The 27,555-nt window shown below is 35.4% G+C and overlaps 1 protein-coding gene and 1 non-coding gene across 5 annotated transcripts in view; one reads left to right on the top strand and one right to left on the bottom strand.

Moving 5' to 3' along the window:
• The window catches only part of SCN9A (sodium voltage-gated channel alpha subunit 9), an 86,424-nt gene that overhangs the window by 6,803 nt on the left and 52,066 nt on the right, over window positions 1–27,555 (bottom strand). For 2 of the 4 annotated variants that reach the window (XM_060302328.1, XM_060302330.1), the window contains exons 18-25: window positions 18,691–18,845; window positions 16,997–17,170; window positions 14,184–14,306; window positions 10,240–10,521; window positions 9,393–9,450; window positions 8,351–8,484; window positions 2,470–2,574; window positions 594–864 (exon numbers count right to left, since the gene is read on the bottom strand). In XM_060302328.1, the coding sequence (XP_060158311.1) occupies window positions 594–864; window positions 2,470–2,574; window positions 8,351–8,484; window positions 9,393–9,450; window positions 10,240–10,521; window positions 14,184–14,306; window positions 16,997–17,170; window positions 18,691–18,845 (1,302 nt within the window). Of the gene's footprint in view, window positions 1–593; window positions 865–2,469; window positions 2,575–8,350; window positions 8,489–9,392; window positions 9,451–10,239; window positions 10,522–14,183; window positions 14,307–16,996; window positions 17,171–18,690; window positions 18,846–27,555 lie in introns of all 4 variants that reach the window. The other 2 variants (XM_030852545.2, XM_060302329.1) reach the window with 1 other exon arrangement.
• LOC115851121 (U6 spliceosomal RNA) lies at window positions 2,677–2,782 on the top strand. Its single transcript, XR_004038621.2, has one exon. It is a non-coding gene; the product is annotated as a U6 spliceosomal RNA (small nuclear RNA).

Below are 27,555 nucleotides of genomic sequence, written 5' to 3'. Positions count from 1 at the left end.
TAGAAAAAACAGCTATGGTAATGAAATGAGAGGAAGTATAAAATCAAATACTGTGATTCACAGATATGACTGGGGTTGGTTGAGAAATGATTACAAACTTGACAAGTATGAAGCCATAAGAAATGAAGCTGGCATTTCTTCAGACCTTAACTTTTTACTTTGAGTTCAGGAATAATTTTCACAAAGAGTCACCAATATTCTGGCTAGTTATATTATCATTAATCAAAGGATAGTTCTCATATGTGTAAAAACTGGAAGTGATTTCAGATTCTACATTGGTCTTCTAAGATATACCTACCTATAGACCCAGCTGCTACCTTTGTGAAGGGTAATCTTGGAAATCAAATATCAAGGAGTTTTATGTGCTTCCAACAAACAGAATATGTGTGGCTTTGAGGCTTGTTGTGTGAACCTAGGAATTCTGACACAGAAGTATTTGTTTTTTTTAGTTTTGTTTTTAAGGTTCCTTCACTTTTTCAGTGTTACTAACTTACTCAAAAGTAAGTTTACACTCAAGAATTCAGAAACTTCTCTGAGTATGTGTGATGTTTAGTTTGATTCAAAATGGAAATCTGATTAATAAATGCTCTTACCTACAATGGAGAGAATCACAACCACAAAATCAAAAATGTTCCATCCTACAGTGAAGTAGTAGCATCTGAGGGAGATCAGTTTCAGCACACATTCTCCAGTGAAAAGGATAACAAAAACTACATTGATCCAATATAAAACTTCAGTCATGTATGCACTTTGTCCCTCTTTTTCTACCATCATGGTTACCATGTTGAGGCAGATAAGAACCATGATGGCTATATCAAAAGCTTGGTTTGTTACTAGGTCAAATATACATCCTTGGAATTTGTTCTGCAAAGAAACAAAAATAATAGGAAATGTACAGTAAATTTTGCAAGTAGTATCCATAAATCATTACATTAGTAAAAAAAAATTTTTTAAGGTATCAGTCTTCAAAACTTGCATAAATTATCCCTGGTCATAGGTTCTTGCTTTGTACAAGAAATATTATTAAATCTTAGAGTACATGAAAACTTTTTGTTGCTGTTGACTTTTAGTATACCAAGTCTTCAGCGAGCCTTATAAACTAACATTTGCTTTTAAGCATATCCACCCCTAGTATGTCATATAGGAGTTGCCAGGATCACAAGGTAAGTTTAACTAAGAAAACCTCAGCTCTACTACCTCGAGTATTTCAAGGTAATAAAATGACATCTCTAAATTTCTACTTTGTCACGTTATTTTGACTAATGTGTTGGCACTGTCTTGTACTGAGATTACTGCTATAATATCAGATCTATATTTTCCAATCTCTTCCATGTATAGAATATACATTTCCAAACATACCCATACTTAACACATCACCTTTCTTGTCAGTCTCACTGATAGTAGTATGCTTTCCAGGAAACCCAATTTCAAAATCACTTTATTAGTTGCATAGGCAAGTTTTAAGGCACTGTATTCAAAGTCAAGTAGTGTACTGAAAAAATTAAATACCAGAGCTTTAAATTCATACATTATGATTCAGTAGGGTCTGGGTGAAACCTGGCCATGTGTCCATTTAAAAAGTGCTGGGTAATCCGCATGTAGCCAGCTGGTACTAAGTGGATTCCCATCTTTAGGACGCTCTGTCTGCAGCCATGACTTTTGGTAAGGTGTGTTATGTTGAAAAGAAATTGAAAAACATGTAATGCATTTAAAATTATTTTAATTGTTAGAGGAATACAAACTATTCTTTAACTGCTAAGACTCACTATTTACATCTGAGCCTATTCTGGTCTTTCTTTGACCCTATGGTAAGATAAAGTTTAGATTCATGACCAGTCCAACTGCTTCTCTGGCTATTTGTTGTAATATCAGAGATCTACAAGGTTAGTTTCACCTGACTGATAGTCAGCCATCATTACATCATAAAGCCATCAAGAAAATCAAATTTCAATCAAAAGTACATTTTATTTTGATTCTCTACAGGCCATTTGTACTAATAGTAAGTTGTATAGCTAAGGTAGAGATAAAAGCATATATAGGGGCTTCCCTGGTGGGGCAGTGGTTAAGAGTCCGTCTGCCAATGCAGAGGACACAGGTTCGTGCCCCGGTCCAGGAGGATCCCACATGCCGCGGAGCGGCTGGGCCCGTGAGCCATGGCTGCTGAGCCTGCGCGTCCGGAGCCTGTGCTCCGCAATGGGAGAGGCCACAACAGTGAGAGGCCCGTGTACCGCAAAAAAAAAAAAAAAAAAAAAGCATATATAATTATTTTTCATTTTTATATAAAAAGAAATTATATGAAGGCATATTACGAGCTGTGATAGTGTTCAAAATACATATGTTCAGTTTTATAAGAATTTTTCTTCAAAATATTAAAATATATGCATTCATGTTTAAGAAATAATTATATATTAAAGATGAATTGAAAATAATTTTAAAATTTACATGCTAAATATAATTTTTTTTTTTTACCCCCGGACGAGGTATTGGCTTTTGAGGTTTCTTGGATCCCAGCTTTTTCATTGCATTATAATATTTCTTCTGTTCTTCTGTCATAAAGATATCTTGACCTCCAAGGTAAAGAAATAAAAAATAAATCTAGTTAAAACCAGAATCATTGTCTAGATCTTCCTTCAGATCATTATTCAGGTTAAAAATGTATTCATATAGAAATGAAATGTCTTCTCGCTTCAGTAGCACATATATTAAAATTGGAACCATACAGAGATTAGCATGGCTCCTGAGCTAGGATGACATACAAATCTGTGAAGCGTTCCATAGTTTTGGTGACAGATGGTGACAGACGGTAACTAGACTTTTATGGTAATCATTTCACAATGTATGCAAATATCAAATCATTATGTTGTATACCTGGAACTAATATACTGTTATATATCAATTACACTTCAATTTAAAGAAATGAAATGCCTTTTATTATGTGCAAGGTAGCTATAAATCAAACCTGTCTTAAAGAATTACCTACGTGTAGGCACAGACTCTCCGTACGTAATGCAGTATGCATAATACACAAAATATATGGATTACATGCAATAATGATTGGCTCAATTATCTTTTAGTAGCCTAACCTGCTATCTCATTTTATCTGCTACTTGTCTCACCAGGCATTTCATTGCTAAATAACAAATATATCAGTAGTGAATGATAATTTGGCTAACGTTTACTTATTAGCCATACTGACTCATAAAGAGTAGGAAGTAGGGGCCAAAAGTGGTAGCTAAAATAGTATTATTTTTATATTCACTTGCATTCATTTTAATATATCATATTCCCTTAGCAGAATAAATGAATATACTATATACATGTATAGCACATATCCATAAATACTGCATATACACACACACACATATATTTGGTATACATATAATAAATTTATTTATTTATTAAAAAAAAAAAACTCTTTAGTTACCTCTTTAATTCCAAACAAGGAATTTCAACATAAACACTTTATTGGGTGTAAACATTACATGTAATAGAGTTTTAGATGTTGAGAAAATTACCAATAATCCAGGGTTTCTGACTTGAAGGATTTTCTAATTGAATATACAACATTTAAGATTCAACAGTAAATAAATTAACATCTAAATAAAGTTTTTGTTCCTTTCTACACTGTGTAAGTCTAAATCGCACAAAGGAGGCCTAGAAACTTTGCCTATTCTTTTAGACTCCGTTAATTTCTTAAAATTATCTGTAATTTATACAGATTCACGCATATTCCTCATCGGTCTACAATATAAACTTTTTAGTTATGGCATAAATTAGTACAATCCATGTAACTAGGAAGTTATGTCGGGGAATTTACAGTTCCGAAATCCTTACTTAACTTGTAGGGTCCTGGAGCTAAGGTGATCTGTTTATGGTTTCCCTTTGGATTTTCTGGATTGCATTTTCTTATCAAATACCTAACGATAACCAGGCTTCCCCTTCTGTCTTATGTGTTTTAATTTACATCTCCTCTAATTGATAGGAAGTCTTTGTGCAATTCTGGCATTCATCTATCTGATCTATTGATGCGTGAGACAGAACTTTCATGCCAATGTTAAGAGAAGCCCAGACCCTTTATTCCTCAGTGATGAGGGTTGAATATCACAGCAGGTCAAGAACTTACAAGAAGCTAGGAAAACACTGGGAAGATAACTCTGAATTAGAGGTAAAAACCAAAGTAGCAGGTTTTGTCTTCCCTTGATGATACGCTGGTTGTCAACATAATGAAGGATGGGATGAAGCTAATAGGAGATTACAAAATGCTCCAGTAGAGAAACTTGTGTTGTGATTTTATTTAACTGTAGCTTATACAGACCTTGTAAAATGCATCCCGTTACTAAAGAATGGACTTGATGGGGAGGGGGAAGGGTAAGCTGTGACAAAGTGAGAGAGTGGCATGGACATATATACACTACCAAACGTAAATTAGATAGCTATTGGGAAGCAGCCACATGGCACAGGGAGATCAGCTTGGTGCTTTGTGACCACGTAGAGGAGTAGGATAGGGAGGGTGTGAGGGAGGGAGACGCAAGAGGCAAGAGATATGGGAACATATGTATATGTGTAACTGATTCACTTTGTTATAAAGCAGAAACTAACACATCATTGTAAAGCAGTTATACTCCAATAAAGATGTAAAAAAAAATAAAAATTTAAAATTTAAAAAAAAAAAAAAAAGCTAGGTGGCAGACATTCTGTAAGTCAGGCTAGTCTTTACACTCTGTCAAGGCTGTATTATATAGTAGTTAAGAAGACCCCAGTTCTGGTGTAAGATCATCTTCGTTCAATCCCCATCTCTGTTGCCCTTGGGTAAGTTTTTTAATCTCTTTAAGGTTATATCATCTCATTATTACAAGAGTAACTACCTCATTGGTTTGTTGTGAGGATCAATTAAGATACTGTATTTCAAACACTCAGTAATTATTTATAACTTCCGTTGTTGTTATTAACCTTCCAAACAGTTATAGTTACTGAAAAGGGTTGATGTTACTTAGAATTTACTCCTATGTACCCAGGTCTGTACTAGTCATTTGTGTAAATACATTGCATACATTTCCCTTTTATAACTTGAACTCATTAATAACTTATGTTCTAGTTTTCAGAAGTATATTTTCTGATGAACTATTAAAACCCAATTATCACATGGATTTGTTAAAGATGAAAACAGTGTGTATAAGAATGATGGATAGTTGGCAAACTAGTAAAGTGGGGCTGGTGATTAGAAAGAGGTATGGGAATTTGGCAGGGTCCTAAACTGAGACCAAAGTGTTGAAGTTAAAAAGCATTAAGAGGCAACATTGCATTGTGGAAAAAATAGGCTTTGCAGTCAAACGGAACTTTGGATCCTGACTACCAATGACCTACTACTTGATTTGAAACAAGTTGTTTATCTTCTCTAGGCCTCGGTTTATACACTTGTATAGAGATACCACTTTCATTTGTTTGTTCCATGGATTAGATGAATTCATATAGAGGCCTCTAGCAGGAGACCTCCTCTGTAGTAGATTATTAATTGACGTGTTGGTCCTGTCTTCTTTCATTCTCTTAGTAGGTTGTAAAGAAACCCTAAACCATTCAGAAAGGGTCAGAAGATAAAAAGCAGCTTAGAATGCAAGTGAAACACTGGAAGAATGGTAGGGGATAACTGTAGCTGTCACTGCTTTGAAATTAGTAACTTTTGCCTGACGTTACTGGTAATGATGTCTACCCAACCCATCTTCCTGCAGTGGCAATTCTTGTTGTAAGAATAACATTCAAGAGCAAGGGGATCAAAGCAATTAGGGCTGTGGCTGTCCTGTCATGTCATACTGCTCTTTCTAGATCCACTATAATTTATTATATACAGGGAATGCTGGAGAACCATATGTATGTGCTTATATATCACATATACAAGTATGTAATGACTAAAGTAGGAAAAATAAATTGGAAATTAGGGTATAATTTGTGAAATTATTTTCAAGATTTATTAATTATTCAAGATCCTCTGCCTAAAGGCATGAATATATGATAATATGAATATATGATAATGCTAGCTAAGTTTGACTGTTAGATGTAAAATGTAAGAATGGAACATGGAATTTAAAAAATTCTTTGAAAAATAAACACCTGTATTTGGAAATATAAGCATCAATAATATTTAATATTTGCTACATCTTCTTTCACCTGAGAATAGTCAATCACGGCCACTGATGACATTTCACTGCATGTACACCTGTCTTTTCTTAGATGCTAAGCCAGTATCTGAAATCACTGCCTCCTGGTATTCCAGCACTCACCCTTCAAAGGTCTCTTTTCCTGTGGGTGGTGCTACAGCCACTGTAACTCTGTTAACTTTGAGAAAACTGAGACTTCTTAGACATTTTTTTCTCCTGCAAATCACAAACAACACTGTAGACCTTACCCCCTAAAATCTCTTAACTGAATGAATCCCCTATTCTCTATTGCTGCAAATGACGAATTTGGAGAATTAAGTGTGGTCTAGGTGGCAGGTAAAGCAGGGTCTGACCTAGTCTTTGGTCTTTCCCCAGTCATTCTCTGCATCATTGTTAGGTTAAATTTTTAATTAAAGCTGAGTTTTCATAATCTCTGGGAAAAGAGACTCTGGAGTTAGATGCATAATGAAGCTACTTCTTAGCTATCAGACCATGTGCAAGTCACACAATCCCTCTGAAAGGTGAAGTGGGGATACTGTGCTCTGTAGACTTATAAAATGTGACGAAGATTACTGTGTAAAGTACTTTACACACGATCAGACATGTCATCAAATCTCAATAGATGTCTACGTCCTGTTTATACGTTCTTCCGTACTCAAAATACCTCAATGACACATCAGATCCTACTCAAAAATATCTGACATGACTTTTCAGATCTGCTCTCAAGCAAATAAAGACCTCATCTTTTCTATTTCTCTTCTCAAAACTCCGTCCAAAGTGGATGGACTGGTATTTCTCCTGCACTGCACCTCCTTTGCCAGCATGGTGCATGTGCTCACACACTTCTCTGACCCTTCATGTGGCTTACTTATCCTTCTGCCTGCCACTTGCTTTGTGTCTTTTCATCCATCTTCCAAGGCCTGCTCAATTGTCACATATATCATAAAACTTTCTATAGCTGTATCTAGTTTTCCTCTGACTGCCCATTTACATTTTTTGTTGTTAATTTTCTTAACTGCATTTATCAGTATGTCATATTATAGTATTTGGGGGTACAGCATAGGAAAGGGCCTAAGTAATATACAAGGTACATGGGATCAACTATTAAAACCCTAACACTTAACCAGGTGCATCATCGTGGGTAAGTCACTCAAACTCCCTGTGCCTTTCCTCATTTATCAGACAAAGTCTATAATAATAATTCCTCTCATGGTTGATGTTAAGGATTAAACTGTGTCCAATCCCCCTCCCCACCCCGTCGGAAAAAAAAAAAAAAAAAAAGGAGATATGTTGAAGTCCTAACCCCTCGTACCTCAGAAAGACCTTATTTGGAAATAGTGTCATTGAAGATGTAATTAAAATAAGGTCATACTGGAGTAGGGTGGGCCCTTAATCCAATATGACTGGTGCCCCTATAAGGAGAGGAGACAGACAGAAAGAGAGAGAACGTCATGTGACCACAGAGGCTGAGACTGAAGTTACGCTGCCACAAGCCAAGGAATACTTGAGCTACCAGAAGCTGGAAGATGCAAAGAAGGATCCTCCTCTAGAGACTCTGAGGAAAACATGGCCCTACCAACACTTTGATTTTGGACTTCTAGCTTCCAGAATTGTGAAAGAATCAACTTCTGATGTTCGAAACCACCCAGTGTGTGGTACTTTGCTGTGGCAGCCCTAAGACTGATACAGTTGATGTGAACATTAATGAAACAAAAATCTCATTGTGTTTGACCTGCAAATCTTAACTTTAATTACCTGTGTCATTTCTTCTGCTATAATAAACTCCTTGAGCTCAGGAAAGTATCTTCTGTTGTTCTCTTTAAGTACCAACCCAATACATACCACACAGAACAGTGGCTCAGAACAGAATACAGTAACTACTTATGAAACATGTTTTGAGTAAATAATTAGTTCACTGAATTTTCTTAATCAATCCCCTACAGGGAATATTGGAAAATAAAACTGAATAGTTGATGTATTTCTTAAAAATAATTATGACTTAGGAGATGATTATTTTCTGTGCAGAGATGAATGAGATTAAGCATATCCATCATTGTATAGTAACCAATTACTTGGAAAATTAATGAAATTCTAATGAACTAATTACTAACTGACATCAAATTAAATTTCACATTGTATTTTTGGGAAAATAATTGTTAATTTCTTTCAGTGCAATGACAAAAACTTGAAATACTTATCTTCTTTTTCTGTTGGTTGAAGTTATCTATGATGACCCCAATGAACAAGTTCAAGGTGAAGAATGACCCAAAGATGATGAAGATGACAAAATAAATATACATGTAGAGGCTGTATTCATATATGGGCTGCCTGTCTACCTATAAAATTAACAAAAGTTAGCAGTATGTTGACAATAAAATTCATCATTTTCTTTTTCACATGGTTTGACAAGGTAATTCAAATAGTGCTATCCTAGGTAAACGTGGTTTTTCAGAAGCCATAGTGTTGACAAGGTTCAACATAATCATTCTTAAAAATTTATTCAACACTAAATAAATATTTATTACATGCTTACTATGAATATAATCTTCAAATTACTACAAAGGGCTTATCCACTGTAGTACTTATTCTCAGATTGTAGGACAATTTAGTAAGTAAAGGACCTAATGCATAATTTTTATTTCCAGAAAAAAATAAAAGAGATATCACATTTATATAAATCTTTTTTTTTTCATTTGATTACAATGTCTTCTGTGGCTTTTGTGACAATATGAAATAGTCAGCAGTCTTCAAACTTTCTTAGTGTGTGACTAATTTCGCATAAACTCTTTCAAGGAACTTTAAAATATAAAAGCAGTAAAAACTATGAATAAAATATGTTATTTCCTTTTTATTTTGATAAACAAATATTTACTGAGCACTTATTATTGCCAGGCTGTGCTAAGCGCTCTACTTAACATTTTCTAGTTGGATCCTCACTCAGAACAATCCCATGACGTAGGCAGTGAATTACTTTCTTTTCATAAATCAATAAACAGGCTCAGAGAGATAAAGTAATTTGCTCGAAGTCATATGCAAGCTTGTCTGATATGGGACAGCCAGAATTTAAGCCAAGCTCTGTTTCCAAATGCTGCACAGGTAACCACTAGACTACCACCAGGTGGGTGTTCTTCAGTGTGTGTGCATATACCAAGGGCTCCTTGGAGCTGCTGTTTGAAAACAGCCTAACTAAACTAAGGAACTTTTCAAAATTGTAGAGTTTAGTGTTATGTTTACCAATACTTACGTTAACAGAATCAACTGCTGCATACATAATAACCATCCATCCTTTAAATGTTGCCTGTAAATATAAAATTTATAGAATCTGAACCTCATACTTTAAAATAGTCACAAGTGAGTTTAGTGTGTTTAATGTTATAGCATTTATTAATTAATACTAAATTAGTGAGTTTTACTATACAGTCGTCCCTCGGTATCTGCAGGGGATTGGTTCCAGGGCCCCCCTGAAGATACCAAAATCTGCCCATGCTCAAGTCCCTTGCATTAGGCAGATGCGAACCCACGGATAAGGAGAGCCCACTGTATTTCAAAATACCAATTTAACATAAGATGCTGTGTCAAGGGAAAAAAGGGGAGGGACACATCACAAAGTCACATCCTAAATCTGCCTCCTAGTTAATTATTGCCAGGTTGTCACAACTGCCTGTGAGTTTTGTACGTGAACTTTTATTTTTTTCCAGAGTGGGGAGGAGAATTTTATGAATAACAAAGGAAACAATTTTTTTCCATATCTTAAGGATTCTCCATACCCGTGGGAAATCCTTCTCATTTCCCTGTAGTGTAAAAGTGCAGTCCAAAACGTGACTATTCGTTTTTGGACGCAGTATTCAGATGGCACAGTGGCAGGGGGTCAGGTGACTCCAAAAAGGTGGATTAATAACTCTAAAATGCAACAGAACCCATGTTCTGTTCTCATGTTTATAGGCACATGTTCTAAAAAGACCAACTCTATTTTTAAAGTCACAAAGTACTTTATCTTTAATTTTTAGTTAATAATTATATAAATAATGACAGCTCCTCCATCCAGTGTGCACCAAAATGTCAAGCATTCATAAAAGGGCTCACTTACGACTTGAAGCAGAGACAGGTAACCAAGTCCAACATTATCAAAGTTCACTTTCAGGTTCTTCCATCGCACATTTTGACTAACATTCATAAGTGCAAAACACTCAGAACGATTTTCAACTTCACTTGTAGGAAACGGTGACCCATCTGTGGTGTTAACACACTGATAGAACTTGCCAGCAAACAAATTTACTCCCATGATGCTAAATATTAGCCAGAATATAAGACACACAAGTAGCACATTCATGATGGAAGGGATTGCACCTATGAGTGCATTCACAACCACCTAGCGTTCAAAAGAAAGAATGATTAGGATTAGTATGAATGTTAAATGGGCAACATTAATGAAACTCAATACAGAATTAAAGAAGTTAGAAAAGCCACCCTTACATGTTTAAGACATAAATCAACCAACACGTACTTATTGAAGGCCTACTGTGTGCTCATCAGGACACAATAAGACAGGAGCCCCTTGATCAATGAGTTTACAAAAGTACATGAGGATCACACAGTGAAACTACTAGCAACAATACAGAACAAATCACTAAGATTATATGACAGCTTAAATAAATGAAAAAAATAAATAAAAAGAATAAACCAAAAACCTGATACACGTAAGGTGAAGCCATAAAATCTGCATGCTCTAGAAAAGAAAGAAATTTATAAATGTAAACAATTAAAATAAAATGTACATTTAATGGTTCATAGTCCTAGAATTACCAGTGCTAAAATTCTCCCATATAACGAAACTACTAGTACGTATAAGCTGGAGTTAAGATTGGGAATCTTTTCATGGTCTGAATGCCATAGATTTAACTGGTTCTGCTAGTTGTGTGATATGTAAACTTAATTAAGACCTTGGGACCTCTGTTTCCTCATCTACAGAATGAGAGCAGTCTTTTCAAATGTATTATTCTAACTCTAAAAACACTTTACACATAAGCCCTTGGCTAAATATAGATAGTGCTGGCCTCAATTAAAACAAAAAATGCAGAATAGTTTATCTTTAATACTCCGTTTATTTCTGCTTTTCAGCATTTCCACTACTATTGATCACCAGTGCCTCTTGCCACCCACTGTTCCTTCATGGCGACCACTGTAGCATTTATCACTCTCCAGATTTTCTAAATTACCTCATCTTTCCACTTACTATCTTCTTACAGTTGACCTCTACTCTGAATTTGAGTGCAAAGGTGTTAAAGAATAACTTGTTAAGTAAAGAGCACGTGCTCCCTTTTTTTTTGCAATGTATCAAGCAGGATCCCTGACTACTTTTGAGATTGCCTAGAGCAGGAGTTGTCAAACATTTTCTTAAATATTTTTAGGTTTTGCGGATTATATGATTTCTGTTACCACTATTCCATTCTGCTATTGCAGCGAGAGATCATATATAAACAAATGGGCATGGCTGTGATCCAATGAAACTTCCTTTACAAAACAGGCATCCAGCCTGTAGGCTTTGGTTGTTGACACTTGGTCAAGAACAACAGTTATTACCCTGGGGCTCATGGGTAGACATGGACCTATAGAGGTTCCATGGGGGCATGAAATCATACGAAGAACATTATTATGGGTATGCTTTCTTTACGGAGAAATGATTTCTACTTTTATGAGATTCTTACAACGTACATGACCCCAAGGGGTTAGGAAGAACAGAATTAGAGAGTAGAATTCCAAGTGGTCAGCTCTTATTCAAGCCTACATTTTCATCCTCATTTCCTGCTACACTCCCACTATGCTCATAACCTAGGCACGCTGATTCTTATAGTCACTGCTCAAACACACCTTGCCTAGTCAACTCTGTCCTCTACCAAGTTGCATCTCTGCCTGGAATGCCCACCTGCCTGTGACTTGGGGCCCATTCTTTCAGTCATGGCTGCGAGGTCACCTCCATATGAAGCCCCTCCCAGACCCCCCCAGGCAGCCACTTTCATCTCTACTCCCGTAGCACTGTGTGCCTACTGTTTTATAGCAGATGTCACAGAATAACTACTATTCCCCTCTTTGTCTCTCCATGACCGCTGTCCTGGCTCACTCTTGGGGGACTGGGGTCTATTTACCATTGTACTCTTTTTATAGTACAAAATTTGACACACAGTTTTGGTGCTGAAAGAATGTGCGTAATGATGAGTCTCTGAGGGAGATGGATATAGTTCTGATGAGAAGCCATTTGGAAAAGTCAGTAAGTTCAAGAACCTCAAGCTTTTTTAAAGGAAACTACTACAAAATGCCTCCAATCATATTTCATTTATTCTTTAAAACGACCCTGCAATTTGAAGAAACATTCCTGTTTCGCACGGCTAATAAACGTAACTAAGTAGACATACTTGTCCCTCCAAATATATTAAAACATTCTCCTGCATCCAATTCACCTGTATATTAGACAAACAACAGAGAGCAAACAGGGTAAAATAATGGAGTGGCTTAATCACTGAGGGATGTATTAATATCTTGATGGGGAAAGTATATTACTTGATCATGAGAATGTAGTACACGCTCTGCTTGAGTCCAGGGATCAGTCATAAGTTCTGAATAGATCGCAACATTCTACTAATGCTCAAAAAGAAAAATTAATGTCAACTCCAATACTACCGTTCTGTATAAAATGAAACTTGTAATTTCAATTCTTACATGACCAAAAGTACTTGACTTTTACTTATGAAAAAAAATCTTTGTATAATCATGATCTTTCATATATTTACATGGGGGCCAACATACACCGGATACACTAACAAGCAGAGGTTACAGTCATAATTAGGTTACAGTCATAATGTAATGAAGATCTGCTAGACTAAAACACATCTAACATTCATTCACCTGAGGCTTCAGATTTCTGAGCCCCGTTCCAGAGTTTATTACTCAGTATATCTGGGGTGGAACCTGGGAATTTGCATTTCTAGTAAGTTTTCAGATGATGCTGACCACATTTAAGAGATGCAGTAAGCAAATTGTTCAGAGACTACAGTTAGAGAGGCAGTCGGATAAATAAATAAGTACGATGCAATATAACGAGGATGTCATGTGTCTGAACATATAGGAAGGATGCTCAATTATACCTGGTGGTGGACAGACAAGGCACATTTAAACTGAGGCTTAAAAGATGAGTAGGTATTTACTATATTGATGAGTTAGGATTGAGATAGGGCAAGGAGAAACATTCCTGGCCAAGAGAATGGAGGAATGAGAAAGCAGGAATATATCTGGAGAAGAAGAAATTCAAGGAGAGAAGCAACAAATGAGGATATAGACTCATTAGAGAAAATAAAGCATGGATTTTATGAAGAAGTTGCTGGTTTAATACAGCCCTAAAGCTAAGTTGCTGGTAGTCATTATTTATCTCACCTTGTTTGTTTCTGCAAAATGAATCTCTTTTCAGGTACTATGCTGCCTACTGCAAATTAAGTAAAATCAGAGCTTTAGTTTTCTCAAATATAATTTGGAGCTATTTCCACTTTCACTGAGCCATGTATTTAAAGAATGAAATTAAAAGTGATGCCTGATGCTACTTCACTTCTCTGTCTTTTCTTACGCCCCACACCCAGGGGAGTTCCTTAAAAAATTGTTTGAGCACCTGATAAAGGCAAGTCCTTCGTGGCTTGTATATGAGAGAGACTGTCAGGACTAAGAGTGTCCCCTTCACCTGAGTTTTCTAGTATAGGAAAGATTGTCATTTAGGAAGGGAAAAGTCACTTATTTGAATCACTGCCTCACAATATAATATAGAGGCATTACTGTATTTGATTGTCTTTGTTAAACAATAGGCATTGAAATACTGCATCTATATGCACATGTATACACACTTATATACATAAACAGCCCATATATACGTATATATATGTACATGTGTGTAAATATAAACAGTCCATAATTCCTACATATCCATTTTTTCATATCTTACACTCCATTAGGAAACATGAATATTATATTAGAAGTTCAGTATTTTCTTACCCTCATTCCTTCAAATCTAGATAAAGCTCTCAGAGGTCTTAAGGCTCTAAGTGTCCGAAGGGATTTAATGGGGCCAAGGTCTGAGTAGCCAAGAGTGTTTGCGACCAAAGTAACCAAAGAAACCTAAAAAAGAAGAAAAATTTCATTAATCATTTCAATGAAATAATAAAGCATGAAGAGAAAAAGTCAATTTCAAAGATCACTAAGAGCAGTTCAACAAGAACAATATGATTTTATACATAAAGTTATCTACTTATTGTCTAAAAATTGGATAAGATAGATGCTTTTTAAAGGAAATAGATTTAAAGGAAAGTTAACCTAAATAAGATGAAATAATAGAAGGAAAGTAAGTTATTTCTTATATCTGAATAAAAAAATCACACATGCTTTTCACACTTCTGTAGTCAATGGTTTTGTACTTGCTTATTAATCCTGAACATTTAAGTAAAGCAACTATCAAAATTTCAATTGGAATAAAGCCCAGGGCATAACAAAGTGTGTGATTCTGAAGCTAAGTTAAAAGAGTATGGCAATCACTCAACCAAATCTAAGTCCCAGTATAGACCTTTTTCAAAAGCACTCTGAAGACTTATGACTTTGAGATGAGGCAAATTCCCCAGAAGATTATTCTGACCTACAGTTTCTCAGAATTGGCACCAAAGATCTTCCTATCAATAATTAGTGGGAGAAAATCTCAATTGTACTGAAGAGAGCACACAAGCAGGTGATCTCACTGGCTTCACAAACAACATAGACACACAAGAACTTCGTCATATTAGACGGACCCTCCACAATCACCATCACCAGTATCCAACAGAAATTTGTGTTCTTATCGTAAGTTATCTCTGAAGAAAGAACATGGACAGAAGTAAAATCAATACATGTTTTGGTAAGGACCAATGAGCTCTTCAAGGACCCAAGATCTGGATCGGTAAATGTATTCAGTCTTTGAATAAGTTCCATTTAAAATATCCATTGTTTCACACTGTGTGCAGCAGGAGGCAATGCCTAAGAACAATGTCCGCAATGCAGTTCATTGGAATTAAGTAATGACTGAAAGATTGAAGTTTTCCAGGAAAGATTAGGAGCAACAGGAGAGTCAAGTTCCTTATGTTTAACTATTGAAGAAGTAGAAAAATTTATTGCTTGCAAGTTCACTACTGCTGCTATCAGAAACACAGTGAACTGATTTTTGAATCAGGATGTGTTGAAGTGTTTTGCTCTCATACAGTTACTTCTAAATGTCTCACTAAATGTAACATAATTCTTTGTTTTTAGGTCCTCATGCTATGTATTCAGAATTACTAACTAATCCTCAGTATCACTCTTAAATTCACCCAGTCATTCAGGTCCATTATTTCCCACTTAAGTATGCTTTAAAAAATGTGTATTTTTTAATCAGAATAATAAATGTTCCTTTTTAATCAGAAAAAAATAAAGGTTTAAAATGTCTATGATAATTTGAATAACCCCTAAGGAAATGGTTAACCTGATCTCCAAACCACTGTTAAATGAGTGTTATTATATTGAATATATGTAGTCTGTAACTGAGAACATATGTATATGCATATATTTATTTATGTATACATGTGTATGTGCATGATATATGCCCCTACTGATGAATAATGCTCAATCAGGTAAGTTTCAACTAATCAGGAAGCTTGCAGAAATCAAACAAATCCATCCTCTGAATATCAAATCAAAAGAACATCAAATCAGGTTCTGAAACCTGAATATGTACCAGAATCATGTGGAGATCTTATTACAAGAATTTTCTGCGTCCCAACACCAGAGTTTCTGATTTAGTAGCACTTGAGTTTGACCTGAGAGTTGGACCTGAGAGTTGGACCTGAGTATCTATAACAAGTTCCCACCCACATGTGCCGATGCTGTTGGTTCAGGGATCACACTGTGAGAGCAACTGTGCTAGATAAATTTCTCAATTTTTGAGAAATAAAAAAAATCTCAGCTCCTCCCCAAAATCCACATGCCTAGATTTGCACCTCTATCAGCAAGACAATTGAGTGGAGTTTTGCTCTCTCTGTTGCATTATGAAAACATTATATATATATAATTATATGCATTATGTGTATATATATGTATATATATACACACACACAAACACACACATATATATATAATTTACTTAGTTTTTTCAAAATGTTAAATATTTCAAATTGAAGCTATATAACTTCCCTGAATTCTGCATATTACATACCCCTAAATATTGAGAAGCACTACTTCAGATTTTCAAATACAAAAAAATTTCATTATTAAATAGCCATATCGCTTTCTTAACTAAAAATAAATTCAACTCTACTTGTAAACGTTTTTTTTAATCTGAGAGATGAAAAGAACACTGACAATATTTTAAAAAGTTTCTGAATATCATAAATTTTATAATTTTTAAAAGATGCAATCATATTTACAGGTTAAGAGAAAAGAAATAACCTACATTCCTTCTATTATTTCTTACTTTGGTTAATCTTTCTTTAAAACTATCGTATTACAAAAGTGTTCATCTTACCATTCATTTTTCTAGGCACTAACTATGTAACGTATATGAGAAAAAGGTGAATCAAAAAATAATCAAATATGAAATCATTAACATACAGTATCAAAAATTAAATATCTCATAGAGGAAGTCTGAGAGAACATAGGAGATATAACGTATAGCTATGCCTGCCTTGGAAAAAAAATTTTTTTGCATATCACCTATCTAAATATGATAATATTTAACATTAGTGAAGGTTTTTGAGAACACTTATTTGTAAGAATAAATCCCCTTTTAAAATTTACTCAAAATTACCTACATCGACAATTAAGAAATCCAGCCAACACCAGGCATTGGTGAAATAGGTTTTATAACCATATGCTATCCATTTTAGAAGCATTTCCAGAATAAAGATGTAAGTGAATATCTTGTCAGCATACTCCAGGATAATCTTAATGGTCTTTTTCTTTTCAATATATATATCTTCAAAAGCCTGTGAAAATAATATTCAGATTTAAATTTGGTACAACTTAAAGCTTATGATTCATGACAAAAACAGGAAATGAAATTCTGATAAAGAGAACACTGAGATATAATACTATTACAGGCCAGCTGTCTTTCTTCTGGTTTACAGTTACTGTGTAACACTTAGTTCTAGTCTTTGCACCAGTGCAGGGGGCTGATCACCAGAGGTCAAGAGAAAGAGAGTGCAAAAGAATGAAATTATTTATAGTCCCCTAAAAGAATCATGATCTCTGACACATTCAGGGATTTCCACTCATCTGACTCCCCTTTTATCCTCCTTCAAATTAGGTAAGTCCTAGTAATTTAAGACATGATTCCAGGGTCAGCTCCTCTTATAAATCTCTCTAACCCTGCACTCTACTTCGACACAGAAGTAGGATTTAAGCCCTTTCCTTCAGCTCTTATGTGCTTGTACATTCCCACTGCCTAGCACTGTGTCAAGAACACAGCAGGAAAGGCTTGCTAAATGAATGAATGCAGTAGCTTAATAGGGCTATAGAACACAGACGATGGTTTCTTCCTTTGAATTTTGCACCAATACTTTATCATTCATTAAAAGTTTCAGCTCTACAAATCACTGTTATATTTATTCCATCAATGTGACATCTTTTAACACTTTCCAAGAAATTTTAGTAAGTGATAGACGATGGTACTGTGGTCATAGCCACAAGGCCCGTGGGAAATAATCTGAATGGACTTAAAGAAGTGATCTCACTGAAGCCACTGAAAATGACTGCTGACCGAAACAGGTCTAAAGTATTATATTTTTCTCTTTCAAGTTTAAACAATATTCACTTTGTTGGAGAAAATGAAAGCAAAAGGACCTGTATCCTTGGTGGTAACACTGGACTACCTGTCCATAGTCATGGACTTGTGCCATTCTTATTCTTCTTATTCCAAGTTCTTATATCAATACTTTAAAAATGATCCTTAGCACTTTTGTAGAAATGTAATCCTCAATATTGAAGAAAACAGAGAAGTTGGAACAGAGAGAATGGACAGATCCATGAAGATGCTGAGAGAAGGTTCTAGCAGCTAGCAGAGGTTATGAAAGACAATGGAACTGAAAGGCAAGAACTGAAGTGCAGCCCTCAGGACTCTTCTGCTTCCCTTCTCCGAGTTCTGGAGGAACATCTACCGTTCTGAAATCCCAAGCAGACAACACTTCCTGCTCCAGAGCTTAATCATGCATATACTTCACTTACAAACACATCCCAATTCTGTATCACTTGTGCCTCTCACTTCCCTAATGCTCTCTGAGCTCCTTGAGAAAAGTACCTGGATCTTATCCAACTTTGCATTCAGGGCAGCAAGAATAATGCCAGGCATGGAGTAAATATTTACTGAGCTAACTAAAATTTTGTCCTTAGGACTGATCAGAGGGATTAATTTTTAAGTAAAACCATTTGCCATGATATTTTTATCTTCAACTCATCTATTAAAAATAATGACTTAATTGATTTAAGCATTAGATGTCAGATCACTTACCAGAGCACCACTGCTAAGCAAGATCATGAGGACAATGAAGCTTTCAAACCAACTGTGCTCAACTATCCTATAGGAGGTCTTCCTGATGTTCCACCAGATTTTTCCTTTCCCTGATTCTGTGTTAACTTGGCAGCATGGGAGCCTCTGCACACAACCTGGCAAGAAAGACAGGCATGTAAAATCTGGATATTCAGAATACATAAAATACTTAACAGACATTATTTAATGCAAAGTGCTCCCTATGATAGTTCCTCAACCAAATAATTTCTAATGCTTACACCTGAAGCTTCAAATAGTTTCAACTTGGATGCTGCCTTTTCTCATCTCTTAACGCTCCTTGGTGTTTTCTTAATACTTGTATCAGTAATTTCTAACTTGGGATGTATTCGTGTTTTCTGTTCTTCCCTACTTTCTCATCAATCTCCTCTACAGTGTTTAAACCACATATTGTTCTTTTTATGATTGCAGCCCTAATGTAATCCTAATACACAATGAGCAGTAAATAATTATTGGTTAATGAATGAAAATCTCAAGACAAAAATGTATTTCATGGCCTTCTTGATATGAATTTAGTCTACAGTCTGGTGCTGCTTCAACTCCTCTATAAAAAACCCTTTGAGAAACAGCATTCTATGTAACACTTTAAAAATTAGTAGAAGGTCTTATAAGTCAGTTCAAAAGAAACAGATCTTGATTACAAGAAACAGATGAAACTGTTTCAAGTACTATAAGTTAAAAACAAATCTGACTCTGGAATCCCAGATGTAAAACACACTGCCATAAAAAACTGAAGAATATTTTATTTAAAGTTGTTTAGGTTAATTCATTCATATCCCCATCAAACATTTATTGATTAACCTTTTTACTCAGCTGTGTACATAGTTTCTTCTCCTCAAGATATCTATTACTGTGTTTTGGTTAGGCGGCTAGATATAGAAATAAATGACTATAACTGGATAATGCAACTAAAATGACAGATACGCTGGGGTTATGTTTGATAGCTTGGAAGAAATTCACCTAACCTGGCTTATTTGTTGAGAAAGTGAGGTCAGAGGAGGTTTTCTAGAAGAGGTGGGACCTGAACTGAATCAAAGTAGTAGCCAAAAAGAGTGGAGTGGAATTCCAGGCCAAGAGACAGCAAAATGTGCCGTGTACAGGACTTACAAGTAGTTCAGAATTTTGATGAAAGCAAAGTGTACAGAAAAGGCATGGATGAGAGATAAGGAAGAGAAACTGGTCAGATTATGGAAAGCATTTTCTCCCACCTTAAGGAGTTTGGCTATATCCTAAATCCTAACGAGGAGTAAGTGAAGGGTTGTAAGCAGAAAATTACATAGGAAGATTGTAATTTAAATAGATGTCTCGGGCTTCCCTGGTGGCACAGTGCTTAAGAATCCGCCTGCCAATGAAGGGGACACAGGTTCGAGCCCTGGTCCGGGAAGATCCCACATGCCGCGGAGCAATTAAGCCTGTGTGCCACAAGTACTGAGCCTGCACTCTAGGACCTGTGAACCAGAACTACTGAGTCCACACGCCACAACTACTGAAGCCCACACACGTAGAGCCCATTCTCCACAACAAGAGAAGCCACTGCAATGAGAAGCCCACGCACACTGCAACAAAGAGTAGCCCCCGCTCGCTGCAACTAGAGAAAGCCTGTGCGTAGCAACGAAGACCCAACGCAGCCAAAAATAATTAAAAAAAAATAAAATTAAATTAAAAAGTAAAATAAATTTATAAAATAATAATAATAATAATAAAATAGATGTCTCCAGCAACTGTGGAGGATAAGTTGGAAGAGAAGAAGAAGGAGGGGTGGGGAGCAAAGAAAGACCCAGAGCTAGAAAACCATTTAGGGTCTGGTTCAGTATCCCCAACAAGAAGGATAGATTTGGGCAGCTCTGGTTAGGAACTAGAGCAATAACAGAGTCAAGACATATTTGGCCGGTAAAATCAACACATTTGCTGACTGATGGGATATGGGATGTAAGAGGAAGGGAGAAGCCCAGACAACTGGGTGGATATCAGTAATGAAATGAAGACCACAGGAACAGGAGCTGCTTGGGGTGGTAATGAGTTTGAGATGCCAGTGAAACCTCTAAATACAGACATCCTGTAGATATTTGGAGGTGTGAATCTGAAGCTCAGGGGAAAAGTCTGGGCTGGAAAAGAATGTGTAGGAATCATTAGCACATATGTGTCAGCTGAGATCAGGACAGTTGTTGAGGTCACACACAAAAAAGTATTTAGGATGAGGAGAGAAAAGGGTCAAGTCTGGAACATTCTGGGACAGCAATATTAAGAGACAGAATTCAGTGGTATGCTGGAGCCAACTCATACTGGTTCTTGACAACTTATTGTTAAATTGCCAGGAAATTTTGCTAGCCTGTTGTTAAATGCAGCTGTTATAAAAAATTAAATTGTATAAACTTAAAAGTATAACTTACTTTAAAAAGGTAATAAATACTAAAAATATATTACTCTACATTTTACTATTATCTATGCTCTTGAATATATTTAAGCATTCTACCTGGTGGGTAGAATATGTTATACTGTTGGGCTACTACGTATCTCTTCCCAACTCTACATGCAGCAAAGTCACACCAGTAGTTTGAGATTAGCCATGGTGGGAATCTTTACAAAAGTCATCAAATGCTATAAATTCAGGCTTGTTGATTTTCTAGAGTAGAATTAAGAAAGTGATGGAGAAAATGTTAATAAAGCAAAAAGTATGCCATATTGGTAGCCATTACACTGTGAATAGCACAAAAAATTGAGGAAATATTCTTTCATTATTCGAATTCTATTATCTGATTCAGCAAATATTTGTTCACATCATTGATGAATGGGTCAAGTTTTGACACACAGCCTTTTTGTTTCACTCTCACCTTACTGATTAACGTAAATGAAAATACCAACCAACCTTCAGGTTAAAACTATACTTGTTCATCAGTTGCAACCACTGTTGTTTATAAATACAAAATTTTGGCAACATTCAACAAAAGCATTCTGTGGGAACCAATTAGCTATATGAATGTTCAATGAAGGATGTTGATTATATTACTGCCTGTAAATTGTGTACCACATATCCTTTATATCAGTAAAATATATGGTAAACTGATGGATGTATGCATACTTTCTTTTTCTTGGAGAACTGGTTGTTAAACATTTACCTGTCCACCACTGGGAAAGGTGGAAGATGAGAAAACCCTGAAGGAGGTGACAAAGTTGGGGTGGGGAAAATGTACAAGAGGCTGCAATAAAAGAAAAGTCAGGGAAGAGTTCCATGAAGGACTGGTGAACACAGCTATGACCAAGAGAGGCTCAGAGAGACAATGATTGAAATTAAAAAAAAAATTAAAGTTGATTAAAAAATAAATCATCAAAATTACTTAAAAAAGGAAGAATTTAAAAAGAGAAACTACAGTGAATTCTTCTCTTAAAAATTTTAGATCAAAAACCTCGTTTGGAGGGAATGTAGAAGGTGGGAAAGCAAGAATGAACAGCACTTTTTAGAGACTTGTTTTAGAAGTTTGCAAGTTAGGCACTCAAAATAATTTACTTGTCTATGAAACAATATATTTCATTAAAAATATTGAGCCTATCAAGTAATAACTTCATATAATCATAAGCTGTCTGTCCTGAAACAACAAAGGTAGAATTCTCTTGATGAAATACATTTTTTGGACAATGTCTTGTTATGGCTTCTTTTACGATTCTGTAGCGAAATTAATTCATTGATCCTTAATATGAGGTATCTCCTAGTACTTTAATTTCCAGTTTTATAGAAATGTAGCAAGTTATGTTTTTCTCCCAAGTCTGACATTTTTGCTAACAATTTTATCTGATCTTGTCCTTTCTCTCTGGAAACTTCTAAGTTCCCAGAAGGCTGAACTGTGCCTGTTATGCCCTTTCTTTCTGCTCACAGTACTTACTACAATCCTCTACACAGATTCACATGCTGGGATAGTTGACTTAAAAGACATAACCCCCCCAAAAAGAGTTCTAAAATAATCTAAGCATTAGTCATGATCTGAAGGGTCATGTCTTTGTGAATTCTAGAATTTACACAAAATTTGGATGAAACAGAAAACAACAACAACAACATGGTGAAAGGAAAATATACACATGGCTTCATTTATCCAATGTTAATTACAGTTCACATGACCTCAGATCTGAAAGAATTTATCTTCATTGTATCTAAAACAATTACTTTATATCTCAAATGCATTTAGTAAAGAAAGAATATTTTATAAAATGATATGAAAAAATAGTAAAAGGTAAGACCAAAAATTGACACCAGATCATCTTTTTCGGGGCAAAAGAAAACACCAGATAGAGTGGAAAAATTTAAGATGGAATTTTTTTTATTAACTTAATGCTTGAGACTTTCGAATTTATTTTAAAAACAAAGATCTTGTGCAGAACAGAATCTATCTGCATCAAGTACAATTACCAGAGGAGAAAGTTATCTCTTTGGTTAAAAGATTTTACTATTTGGGATTTCTTCTTGTAGGTCTTAAGGTGGAAGATAATATTATTCTTATGATTGAGGCAGGAAAAGGCACTATATATTCTAATTAGAAAAGTAAGTAAACTTTTTATCTGAGATGAAGGTTCATAAGTATTGTCCTCAGGATTTATCACACCTCAGAGAGTTTCTCTCTTATTTTGAGCAGGAGAATAGGACCACTGCCTGTCTAGCTTTTATGCAAAGGCATATCCCAAGAGATTTCCAACCTAGCTGGTTAGCAACGTTATATCACACCTTCTTTTTTAAAAGGACTATTAATTAAATGTAAATACAGCACAGAATGTCTCAAACATTTTAATAGGTCCCCATGGGTAAATGCTATTTCTTTTGGGTGGTTTCATTAATTTGCTCTTGTGATCCATTAAATAAAATCTCTATTGTGTTTCATCATGTTAAACTAATGCTTTCAAATAAAAAAGAAACCACAGGCCTCTTCTAAGTTTAGTCATTAATAAAAATGTAACCGCATGATCCACATAATTAATATAAAAATTTATTAGGAAAACATGTCTTTTTTTAAACACTTCTTAAAAACTTCTAAATCCTTTAAAACAAGTTTTTTGTCCACATTTTCTTTCCAAAAAAAGACAAAAATAGGCACAAAGGAGTTGGTTATTGTGTTACTAAACTTAGAATTAGTTATTTTATAGGAAGTGGAACTCAGAACATTTTGGGGGAAAGTTGAGTCAGCTCCTCCTACTAAATTAATAGAAAATACATTATTTTAAGGAAAAGAGTGTATCCTTCTCACACCTTAATCTTGATTTTGTGAGTTACTAATTGTATAATCCAAAAGGAGTATAATATAAAACCAAGCAGAATCAGAGTCATGTCATGTTCATAATTACACAGATTGCAAAGACATGGAGAATTAAGGATAGTGAAGAGCAGTACCAGATCTGGGGAAGGTACCTGAAGTCTTGAATGATAAAGCTAATGAAACAGAACTAAGGAAAAACACAGAATAAGAGGGAGGAGAAAAAGGTGAAGAGGAACAAGATGCAAATGAATAAAGTGATAGTTACGAAGTTAAAAAGGATCAGTGGATGTGAGGCTATGAACAACAAAATCATTTTAGCATTCGTCTTCACTGAAACACAACTATTCTGATTTAACTCTCCCACTTCCTTTGATTTTTCTGCTGCCTTTCAGGTAACAAAAACCTCTAGAGGCCAAATGCTACTGTAAATTGGCACTGGTTCTAGCGCAACACTTCTCAACCAATCACGACTTGGTAAGGGTCATTTCCACTATGAGTAAACAAGTTCCCAATTTTCCATCCTGTCAAGCCTACTCATTTTGAACTCTTCATGTGGAAACCATCTATTTCCAGTTTCTTGAGGCCCCAAGCTTGGTGTCATCTTTGACTCTTCTGAAGAGAAGAAAGCTTTAACACCCAACATCGAATCCACCAGCAAATCCCTTCAGCTTTAACTTGAAAATATACTCAGAATCTCATACTCTCACCATCCCCAATACTCCCACAGTAGTCTATGCTCCCATCATCTCTCACCTGGATTACCGCAGGGACATCCAAGAGGTTTCCCAGCTTCTGCCCTTGCTATCCACCTATCTGCTCTTAAGATGGCATTTTGTAAGACTTCTAAATGAGATTCTTATGTTTTTCAGTCCTCTTGAGATCTGGCCTCTACTGTGTCTCTAACCTCAACTTCTATCACCCTTTCCACCTCTCAATCTGTTCTACTCATACCGGCCTCTTGATTTTGTTTTCAAATGTGCATATCGCCACTTCAGGGCATGTGCCTTCATTACTCTGCTTAAAATACTCTTCCTTCATATATTTGCATGGTCCAATGTTATCTTTTTAGAAAGGCCTTCTCTGACCACTCTGTTTCTATGAGAGTAGGCTTCTACCCCTCAGTCTTAGTATTCCCATTTTCACTTTACTTCTCCATAGCATGTATCACTTATCGGACCTACTAAATATTTATCTGTTTATTTGGGTAAGAAACATTGTTTTGTTTTCCCTGCTCTATCTCTGTCTAGTGCTCAGGTCTGGGCCTGGCAGACAGAAGGTATTAAACGATTATTCGTTGATTGGATAAAAGAATGATTAAGTGGATAAAGGGTTGAAGGGCTCAGAAAATTGGTTGCCCTGTTTAATTTATCAGGCTGAGCCTCTTAGCCCAGCAGGTCCGGTGAGTATAAAGTCTCGAGTGGAGCACAGCTGCTCAAAGTGATATGACTCAGAGATGTGTGTTTGCCAGTATATTTTCTTGTCATTTAAAAAAATATATTTATCTGTTTATTTACATTGAGAACATACATACAGTATAGTACACATATTTTAAGTATACAGATTGATATTCTCATGTAACAGCCATGTAGGTCATGATAAAACATTTCCAAGCACCCAGAAATCACCCTCATGCCCTTTCCCAATCTGTACCCGCTAAAGGTAACCACTAGTCTGACTTCTATCTTTGTAGATTGATTTTGCCTATTCTTCTCCTATTTTGCCCATTTCTTCCAGCTTTACTGAGGTATAATTGACAATTAGAAATTGTATATATTTAAGGTGTACAACTTGATGATTTGATATAGGTTTATACTGTGAAATAATCACCACGATCAAGTTAATTAAATTGCCAACACCTCACGTAGTTACCAATTTCTTCTCTTTGGGTGCGTTGAGAACATTGAAGATCTACCCTCAGCAAATCTCAAGTACACAACACGGTATTGTTAACTATACTCATATTGTTGTCCATTAGATTTCCAGAATGCATTCATCTTGTACAACTGAAACTTTGGTTCCCAGTAAATTTTCAGTGGTCAAGACCACAATTCACTGAAAATGTGTTTCTATAATATCTCTTATATACTAGACTCAAAGTCATTATATAAGTATTATATAAGTATTATATAAGTATTCTCATTGGTATATGTTATTATATATAAGTTATTATATATATTATATATATTATATATATATACTTATATATATAATATATAAGTATTATATAAGTATTCTCATTGGTATTTTATGGGATTAAAATAACTTTTGTAAAGTTTGATCTCAGTAAGATAGCACCTACAGTCTGAAATAGCTTAGCATTAATACTTTCTGCAGAGGGTTTAAGGTTTTCTAAAGCCCTTTTCTGATATAGAGCCATAATTTGTTTGATAAGCCCAACTTCTTTCTGGTTATCCTAGAATTTTAAGTCAGGGTCATTCATAAAATGTGTGGAAGAAATCTTGGTAGCATCCGTACAAATTTAAGTTTACATGGTACTAGTCAATTTAATTTCATCGTAATGCTGAAATACATGATGATACTCTTAAATGCCTTTAACGTGAACACTTCTAAAGAAAACTCCATGTGTTTTGCTTATGGTACTAATTTGAGCTAACACAAATTTCTATTAATTGAGTGTCACACTTTTTTGCTTCTCACACACACAAAAAATGACATTTGGCTTTTATTTAAAGAGAATTCATGCATCCATTGTAGTTTGCAAATATCTTTATTTGCCGGTCATTTTGTTTACTGCATGAGTGTTATAGGAGACCGGTTGAGAAAATCTTGAAGAATGAAAGCGAGTCAGTGATTTCTACAAAAAACCACAAATGCTGAGAGTTACGGCCATGAGTAGATTGTGAGCCATTAGCATCAAGGCTACCATTGCTTCTAGATAAGATTGTTAACAAAATACTTTAAAAACAATAAGGAAACTAGAAGGAAATGAAAGACAGTACTGTGCTAATTAATTTATTAATGCTATCTCATTTAATCTCCTCAACATCCCTATGATATGGATGTAAAATGTACCCATTTTACAGATAAGGCGTCTGAGGTACAAGATTAAAAGGTGCTCAAGGTCTCATAGAGAGTTAGCAGTAGGCCAGTTAGAACTTATATTTATCATGCTCCAAAGCTTGTACAATAAATTATTGTATTACATTGCAACCCTACTCTAGGTTTGTGTTTTTACTTAGATGACACAATACTTGCTTAGAAAACTGCATACTTTCCCAAGTCAAGTTCAAAGTTACTGCTTTGAATAAAATCCCTGAAAAATTCCAGGAGTAGTAAGACATTCAGTAAGATAGAAAGTGAAAAGGAATGAAAAGAGGCACTGTTATAAAATAAGACACTGAGGCCAAATGTAAAGGGCCTTACATGCCAAGTTAAGGACTTCAGGTTTTATCCTACCAATGGTTCTCAAATTTTAGTGTGCATCAGAATCCCCTGAAGGACTCGGACCCTATCTCCAGAGTTTCTGATCAACTTGTGTGTTTTGTGATCAACCTGTGGCTAGAAAGGGAGAGGTTAGGACTGACTTAAAGTCTAGCTTGAGAGGCAAGAT

The sequence above is a fragment of the Globicephala melas genome, chromosome 7, assembly GCF_963455315.2.
Source record: "Globicephala melas chromosome 7, mGloMel1.2, whole genome shotgun sequence".
In the NCBI taxonomy this organism is placed as follows: Eukaryota; Metazoa; Chordata; class Mammalia; order Artiodactyla; family Delphinidae; genus Globicephala; species Globicephala melas.
The sequence above is the reverse complement of the archived record's forward strand: the minus strand, read 5'-3'. Positions and strand labels throughout refer to the sequence as shown.